Source organism: Sorex araneus, chromosome 10, assembly GCF_027595985.1.
Source record: "Sorex araneus isolate mSorAra2 chromosome 10, mSorAra2.pri, whole genome shotgun sequence".
NCBI lineage: Eukaryota > Metazoa > Chordata > Mammalia > Eulipotyphla > Soricidae > Sorex > Sorex araneus.
In genome coordinates this window covers 62,374,069-62,383,268 of record NC_073311.1, presented here as the reverse complement: position 1 = coordinate 62,383,268, position 9,200 = coordinate 62,374,069, and the positions used below count along the sequence as shown (strand labels likewise).

General features: G+C 44.1%; 1 protein-coding gene across 1 annotated transcript; it reads right to left on the bottom strand.

Annotated features, from left to right (window-relative positions):
* Positions 1-438: 438 nt before the first annotated feature.
* Positions 439-7,812, bottom strand: LOC129399106 (homeobox protein ARX-like). The gene is made up of 3 exons (XM_055117986.1): positions 7,675-7,812; positions 7,064-7,407; positions 439-595 (listed from the first exon to the last, which is right to left on the bottom strand). The coding sequence occupies exons 1-3, from the start codon at positions 7,810-7,812 to the stop codon at positions 439-441; spliced, it is 639 nt and encodes a 212-aa protein (XP_054973961.1).
* Between the last annotated feature and the right edge of the window lie 1,388 nt (positions 7,813-9,200).

Below are 9,200 nucleotides of genomic sequence, written 5' to 3'. Positions count from 1 at the left end.
TCAGAGGGCATCTACTAAGCCACAACATAACTGAGAATGGGATGCAAGAGCACTCAGACGTGTCATCGGGTGTTTGCCATGCAAGTCATGGGAATTTGGTACCAAGGCTCCTTGTAGACTGCAGAGTGAAATAAAGGGCTGTGGCAATCAAATTGTTGTCTAGACAACAGTTTTCCAAACTTACATCACCTTCCCAAACTACTACCCCCTTTTCAAAAAAAAATTACTCAGCACCCCCACAGAAAATTGACCTTTTTTAAGGAAACAAACAGAAAGTACCACGTTGAGCATACAAGGGTACTTACTACATACCACTGTTCCGGACGGGGCAAGGACTACTGCCTACTTTGGGGGACATTGAACCCAAACATTGAGCAAGGGATGTCCAACAGAGGCTAGTTTATTTGAAAGCACTTCCAACTATTTGGAAGAGTTGCACTAGGAAGGCGTTATTTTCAAGGCAGATCCTACTACACCATGTCTCTCATCTCCCACAGACCCCAGGATCTGGGGTGGGTCTTCCTCACCTTTCAGGCTGTTGCTCTTCTTCACCACAAACGCGTGCATCATTTCAGAAGCACTAGCTTTTGTCTTTCTCCAGAGGAGAAAGAGCACAATGCAATGAACATTATTAGGTATACAAGTTATTGTTAGTTATGTGGGGCCAAAGAAATAGCAATTGTTCTTTGGCTATTGGACTGACTGAATAGTGTGAATGTAGCCTCAGAGATCCCCAGGAAGAGTTTATGGACAACCCCGAGATTCAGTCAGACTTAGGAGCCATCCCTCTGGCAGAAGTGTGATATCATTCAAGTCATAGCACTGATACTGGCATTTCTGACATGACACACAACAAGAAAGACACAAAGGTGTCTATTGTGAAAGTTTTGGTTATAAGAAGGAAAAAGTAATGCTCACTAGTCTTGCACCCAGAAAACCAGGGTTTAATTCCCGGCACCCATATGGTTCCCTGAGCCTCCTAGGAGTGATCCCCGAGGGGATAGCCAGGAGTAAGCCCTGAACACTGCGGAGTACATGCCAAAAACATAAACAAACACAAAAAGGAAGTAATACTCATTGTCAGCCCCAGAGTCCTGCAGGTGATATGTTATGTCCCTTTTCTACCTCTCTATATGAAACCCTCTCCAGATTTTATTATTTCCTTTCACACCAATATGATACAAGAACAAACATATGATACATCAATTGGCAGAAGCACCAACAAGACAAAACAAAACCAACTTTGAATTGGCCAAAGGGTCTTATCCAGTGGATCTTGTTTGTTTCTCTCCGCTGTTACCACTCCTGTCCAAATTCTGTCAGTGGGAGTCAAGTACCCCTTCGCCTCCGGTGCTATGTAGGGTGAAGAGCGGGCCCCACATCAAACTAAGTTAGACAAGATGGAGCACTTCCCCTTACTAATGTTCTACAGAGCACTCAGCAAGTCGTGGAGCTTGGGATTTAGTGAGAGTGAGGAAACGGGGTTGCAGAAAAGGGAGAGGAAGATTGGGAAGAAGTTGAAAGGGCAAAGAAATAACCAGATGAAGAGAGGAATGAGGAAGGGGAAGCGGAGGGAGAATGATAGAGAGACAGGGAGAAATATGGAGAGAGAAGAGAGGGAGACACAGAAAGAGGAGGAATGAGGAAATAGAGGGAGAAAGAGAGAGAGAGTGAGAGAGGAGTAAGTCCTAGGGTCGGGGTACTTCTAGTTTTGAGTGATTGCATCAGTGCTCAGTCAAAGCAACACCTCATGCCTTGAGTTCTCTCAAATTTAATTATATCTCGAGACTCCTTGACTCCTTCTCTTGCCAGGAGATAGAACTATAGACACAGCATTGAGGCAGCTCATTTCTACCCTACTTCTTCCCTACATCTTAGCCCTCTGTTCACTGAAAGTAAGAAAGTAGATCCTTCCTCACCCAACACCCCACCACTACCACCACTTGGTAAAGGCATTTGCAAATGTGCTCTGGAAAGACTTCTCAACTCCCCAAACCTCGTCCACATATATCTCTTGTCCTTTCCTAGTTCCGAAAGCTGTATGTCTGTCAGAATTCCACCCTAGTCATCAAAATTGTCATGAACTTTGAGGGGTCTGTGATTTTACTCTCTGATAAGGACACAAGTCATGTGCTAGCATATTTTCATAGACGCTGGCACACATTCCCTGGGTTACATAAAGGATGGTATTACTCATGGCAACACAGACAAAACTTTGTTGCCTCTGGTTCCCTTTGTCCTCAAAGTCTACAGATTCCAGGGGAATGCTACATACTTAGCTCCATGTCCCACGTGGGAATCCCAGTCTTCCAAAAGAGCTGTTAACAAAACTACCCAACCATGGCACTTATATACACATATCTTCAGAATTTTCTGTGCAAATATTTGTATTTTTAAAGGCAGGAAATAAACCTTAACCTGGAAACGAAATGGGTAGTCATGAGAAATCGATGAAGAATTGTCTTTCAGCACAATTTCACCTGATGCAATGTGGCTAAGGACTCAGTCTCTATTAGAGTTCAGTAGTAATTGAGACTATCCATGTTTCCCTAAAAGGAAAATAAACACCCAAAAAAGGAGGAAAAATGGTTCTTTACAAACCCCTGAAGTATCTTGCTGATACTATGGTAGGAATAATGCCGCCCCACTGGTGGAACTTTACAAGAAAAATAAATCCAACCTTATCCCAAAATGGGGAGAAGCAATGAACAGAAACTTCCTAAAGAAGAAATACAAATGGCCAAAAGGCACATGAAAAACACTCTACATTACTAATAATTAGCAAATCAAAACAACAATGAGATATCATCTCATGCCACAGAGACTGGTACACATCAAAAAGAATAAGAACAACCGGTGCTGGTGCAGACGTGGGGAGAAAGGGACTCTCATTCATTGTTGGTGGAAATGCCAACTAGTCCAACCTTTTTGGGAAAACAATATGGGCGTTCCTCAAAAAACTAGAAATTCAGCTTCCATATGACCCAGCAATACCACTTCTGGAAATATACCGTGAGGGCCCAGGTGTGACCCAAAATGCAAATATATATATATATATATATATATATATATATATATATGTAATTTTTATTATATTTTTTACTTTTTAAAACACTGTGATGTTTAATTGAAATAATACTATAATACTATCAGGGAAGAAGCTGAAGAGATGCTTGTTTCCAAATCTACCTTTATACTTAGGGAGAAGTGCTTCTCAACTCAAAATTTAAGACCGGTGTGACCAAGAGCCTTGAACAGAATGGCTTAAACAACAGAAACGTGTGTGTTCTCTCATAGTTCTAAGGACAAAAAAGTAGCCCAACACTAACGTGTCAGCAGAACGGGGATAGTCTGAGGGTTGTTTAGGGAAATCTTGTGGCCTTGTGGGAATTTTACAACAATCTTCGACAATTATTGGAGTTGTAGAAGCATCATCCCCACATCCACTCATCTTCACATGAAAATCTTCCTCTTGGCTTGCCCTATGTGCACATATATCTATATTTAAAAAAAAAATCCAGGAGTTTTGCCACCCAGATGAGATCCAAAGCAGCCATGCGTGAAAATGGCCCCTCTGCTCCTTAAAGACTATGATCCGGGAGGTCTACTAACCCATTTTGGCACCCAGTGGCTTCTTATAGAAATGCATCTAGACTGTGAACTGAGCTACAACCCCATGCCGCCCGGGGAGGGAAAGGATTTTCTCTCTTAACCCTCTCTTTCTATGCAGAAGATGGCAGCAGCGGCAGTGGCAGCGGCAGCGCCGATGTGGCTTCCGCCATCTTCTAGAACTCACAACCCAGAGATATGAATTTGCAGTGACGTGGCTCGCAGGAGATCATGGGATGGGGGTGTTACCAGCACACTCTCCCTCCAGATGAGATCCAGAACAGCTGCTCTCGAAAATGGCCCCTCTGCTCCTTAAAGACTATGATCCGGGAGGTCTGCTAACCCATTTTGGCACCCAGCAGCTTCTTATAGAAATGCATCTAGACTGTGAACTGAGCTAAAATATCAGAAACCCAAAACCGCATGGCCGCTGTTGCAGCCGTGCGAGCTCTTATAATCTTCATTCTCAGCAATGGAAAACAGATTATCAAATGATGCCTTTTCAGCAGGTTTGATTGTTGGGGGGAAATTCAAATAATAATAGTCAGTTCTCTGTTGAAATATTGAGTGTATCCAAAGTATAGAGAGAATAAAGTGAAGATCATTGGCTACTCAGGTTTGGGGGTTTTGGGTGGGAAGGGGTATATTGGGGTTCTTGGTGGTGGAACATGTGCACTGGTGAAGGGATGGGGGTTTGATCATTATATGAATGAGACTTAAACTTGAAGGCTTTGTAACTTTTTTCATGGTGATTCAATAAAATAAAAATAAAAATCCAGGAGTTTAAACTTCCCTTGGCTAAAAGAACATTAATCATGTTGAGTCATATTTGATCTTGACCTAAGTATGACTTGATTTTAACTTGTTACATATGTAACATCCTATATTTAAAGAAGTTCCTATTTGAGATGCTCGGATTTAGTATGCCAACATAGGAATTCTGAGTCTATATAATTGATTCCATTATGGTATTCTAAGCCATCACTACTGGCGACAGCTTTTTATAAAACTCCAGATTTTAATGGCAATAATTGTCAATCTGATGCCATTGTCTTCCGCTAAAGAGTGCAGGTTTGTCAGACTGTCAGGTAATAATGCCTAGTATAATAATCTACATGAAATGTTTAATGAAAGCAATTACTAAAACATTTCTTTAGTTAAGCATCATATAATTGTCTTTCCACAACATAGCAGTATAACCAAATGGAGGTCAAATAATTATCAGTGAAAGAATTTCTGTATTTCACGGATCTTTAATACTGATGATGATCAGATTAAGTCAAACTCCATTGTTTAATCTCCATATTATACTGCAGGTTTGTGGGCTCTGATTATCAGTGATAAATAGTAAATTTATTGATCATCACCTTTTAAAAAGCTCTGTAGCCAGTCTTGCTTTGGATATTGGAGAGAGTTCAGCCTGTGTAAAAAGAGAGCTCTGGCAATACAGAGATTCTGGGTATCATTAATGAAAATCACTGTATCACTGTCATCCCATTGTTCATCGATTTGCTCGAGTGGGAGCCAGTAACGTCTCCATCCATCCCAGCCCTGAGATTTTAGCAGCCTCTCCTTACTCGTATTTCCCAATGACTGGAGGCTCTTTCAGGGTCAGGGAAATGAGACCTGTTATTGTTACTGTATTTGGCATATCGAATATGCCATGGGAATCTTGCTAGAATCTTCCATGCAATTATAATGAAAATGCAAAATATAATTAATTTTTGTCTATACTCATCAGTTTTCTTTTCTATACTCACTTCTTTAAAGAAAAGCTTGTTGATAAACCACTGTATGTTACAAATCTAGCGGTTCCTGGCCCAACTATTAAGGATCCCACTACATATCATGAAGAAACAAGCTCATACATCACTAATCATAATTTTGTGGTACCGCCACTTCTCAGAATAAACAGGAATTTAGTCTCTTGCTGGAATGTCTTAAATGGGTACAAAGGCGGGGGCCAGTGAGATCATTCCAAGGCTTGTGGTACACACCTGGCATTTACAAGGCTGAGTTTGATCCCTGACATCGCATGGGATCTAGAAGAGTTAACTAAGAGGACCACGGGGACAAGTCACCAGACACAGTCTCCTGGGTTCTGTCCCAAACAAGCAAACAAATATACAGACTGTATAAATCAGTAATTCTCAATACACTGGGCACTGCAGTATCCAAGGACACTTATTTCCAGCTTATTTAGTTTATTCTTGAAGGTGGCTTATTCCGGAGAGATTTTCCAGGTCACAGTGAGGAGGGAAAAAAAATCTCATCAAGACTCTCTAAGTCTGTGTGTATGTGGCAGTGGGGGTGGGGGTAGGGGGCTAATATCTGACAGTGAAGAGCACTTGTTTAGAGCCCCCTCACCCCTTAGACTAAAGGCCAGCTGCACCAGCAGAGGAAGAAGTGAGCACCAGAAAGAGGTGACTGTCCCCTTTTAGTCTTAATCAGGTATCCATCAGCAATGCAGCAGAGGGGGTCTTCCACGCCCATGGACCACCTGAGTAAATGACAAGGAATAATACTTGGAGCTCGGGTAGGGCTGAGAATAAGTTGCTTTTAACACCAGCCAGGGTGAATGCCTTATTAATCTAGAGAGCATTAAGCTGACAATTCAATCATGGGTCAAAACCACCCCCAGACTAAAGACTGCTCCTGGCCAGATTAATAGAGCTTAACAACAGAAGAGTGGAATAAACTCTTTCCTAGCAACTCAAGTGTGTTTCAGAACAAAACTTGGGAATACTTTCAGACCAGCAGAGAGAGAGAGTACAGGAGCCATGTGCTTGCCTTGCATAGGACAGTCCAGCATTGAGTCCCTGCCAGCATATATGCAGTTCACCAAGCGCTGCCAGGACTACAGAAGTAGGTCCTGAGCACTGAAGATGTTGTCCCTAAACAAAGCTAAAAATAAAAATTTTTCAGCAACACTCTTTCTCTCTCTCTCTCTCTCTCTCTCTCTCTCTCTCTCTCTCTCTCTCTCTCTCTCTCTCTCTCTCTCTCCTACCAACCCAACACAACCCAACAATGTTACATTGCTAATGTTTGGCATCCCATTAAATAGTATGGCATGCAAAGACGCCAATGTGTGACTCAGGTGAGAAAATATCATCATTTTTTTTTCATTGATGCTGCATTCAGTTTTATTTTCACTGCACTTTCCAACTTCATACATCCCTCTTTTGTTTCTTTGTCTGTGATTGTACAGACTTTTTTCTGTCATCATTCGATGTTCATCGAAAGAAAGGGAGTTATAATACTGCTGTACTGTTATTTCCTTGCATCATGCTGCTGTAGGGGCGGGGGGGGGGGGGTTGCACATATGGGGGTATGGTTGTCAGCAAGGTCACTTGAGTGACAGGAAGATGGAGTCTCCCAAACGCAGGGCTGATGAAGGCCAGGTGCCGGAACACAGCGGCTCCGAGGAAAGTGCTCAGGCCCAGCGGCGCCCCACTGGGCGGCAGGCTGGCCGAGCCGGGAGGCGGCGGCGAAGGCGGCAGTCCAAGCCGAGTCGAGCGCCGAGTGGTGCGGGGAGAAGGGGCTGGTGTCCAGGTAGGGGCTGAGCGGGTGTGTGGCCGACAGTGGTCCCGGGAAGGGCAGCCCAGGAGGGTGGGTCTGAGCCCCTGCCTTCTCCCGCTTGCGCCACTTGGCCCGCCGGTTCTGGAACCACACCTGGACTCTGGCCTCAGTCAAGTCCAGCCTCATGGCCAGTTCCTCCCTGGTGAAGACGTCGAGTAGTGCGTCTTCTGGAAGGCTCCAGTTCCTCCAGCTGGTGAACGTGATGCGGTAGCGCCGCTGCTTGCGATGTCAGAGACCCTTAGGACAGATTCTGGAAGGACAGGGAAAAGGACAGTTCTCTCTGCTTGGTGGCAGTGCAGAAGGCAGAGAGTCAAAGAAGGTCTCCTAACAAGAACGCAGCTAATGTGATCAAGAACAAGGAGGTGAGCAAAGGCATTTTTGGCAGAGACCAGGACTGAGTCACAGCACTGACTTACCCATCTTAGCACTCAGTGTGGCTGACAGTGGTGGGGGCTGAGAACATGAAGGTGAGCTTTGTCCAGTTACCCTTGGGGTATTTTCAGTCAAGGTCCAGACTGTAAGTATTTTAGGCATTCGCAGACCTGTGGGGCATCGCTTGTTCTTCCCCTCCACCATGCTCCCCAGGGGCCTTGGACCATCGACTGCAGATTCTGTGAAGGGCATGATGGGATGCTCCATTAAAAAAAAAGCCATTTTTAGGATTATCTTTCGCCAAAACTGCGGAAGCTGTCTTTGAAAGGGAGAGGAAGCTTTTGTGTTCACTCCATTGTGAGATCAGAGTTGATAAAATACTGGCTGGCGGCATCCAAGCCCCTGGAGGGAAGTGTTTATTATCAGGCTCTTTGAAAGACTTGATGGTCACTACAAAGCTCAGTCTCAAGCTCAGGCACGGAGTGGTAAGATCATGTAAGGAGACGAGGCCGAAAGGAGTGTTTAATATTTACAGTTAAATGAGGGGTCGGGGCAATCGTACAGTCAGTAAGTGGCTTGCCTTGCACACGGCTGACCTGCGTTCCATCCCTGTGATCCATATGGTACCTTGAACCCCACCAAGAGTGATCCCTGAGTGCGGAGCTGAAAGTTAAGCCCTGAGTATGGCCAGGTGTGGTCTCCCTCAAAAAACTGAAAGTCAAGATGGGCTAGCCATGTTTCCATTTTGACTCATTCAAACTTAGCATAAGGATAAATATAGAGATAGCTGTGACGAATCCCTTCTTCCATATGGTAGACCTAACACACACAGGCCAATCAGCTTCGGCAGCGAGCAACCAGTTCGACAGACAAAGCAGGAATGGAAAGCCTGTCCTTTGGGTCCTGGAGTTCTGACTCTCCTCTGCTTGGCTCATCAGGTCTGGTGGCCTGCAATGTCACCGAGCTCTTCAGTCTCACCCATTGGTCCTTGATGCAGTCACACAAGAACGGGCTAAGCGGCTTCTAAAGGAGACGGCCCAGCGGACCTCTTACTTCCTTTTCCAAGCAGACACCTTCCCTCTTTGCAATTCCGTTTGCCTCCAACTCCTTGAATTGAAATCAACCCCATTGCCCTGCCACAAATCCTGCAAAACTTAGACACTCGTATAGTTCATGCACGGCGCTCACATGATCCTCGAGACGCTCTCCTGCAGTGAAGAATTTCTAAAAGTCAGTCCTAGCACTGCAACTGTTCGCAGAGAGAAACTGGCCAATATTCATAATTCTTCAAACATATGGTGAGGCAGAGCATATTTTAAATATCAAGAACATTTACTTGAGACCTTCCCAAATGGTTTCAAAATTTTATTTGGGGTTTGGACATGTATCAAAACACGTATTTACCTGACATATCATGGCCTAACTAATCCTAGGGGGGGTGCATGTGTTTTGCATGCCAGGGTCGTGGATCCACGTATTAATTAAATTTTGCACCCCGTTTCATCCCCAAAGTGGGAATGGCTTTGATAGATGTGCAGTACTTGACTAAAGTAACTCTGACACACTTCTTGTAACACGAGTTTCCCCTTTTTATTTGTTCAGCACGAAAAACAAACACTGAACATATGGAAGGCTAACAG

Coding starts and splice junctions, on each gene's coding strand:
- LOC129399106 (XM_055117986.1), bottom strand. CDS start 7,812: ATGCCCTTCACAGAATCTGCAGTCGATGGTCCAAGGCCCCTGGGGAGC. Junction 7,408..7,674: donor TGACTGAAAATACCCCAAGG/GTAACTGGACAA, acceptor TGACATCGCAAG/CAGCGGCGCTACCGCATCAC. Junction 596..7,063: donor CTCGGCCAGCCTGCCGCCCA/GTGGGGCGCCGC, acceptor TCTCCTCTGGAG/AAAGACAAAAGCTAGTGCTT.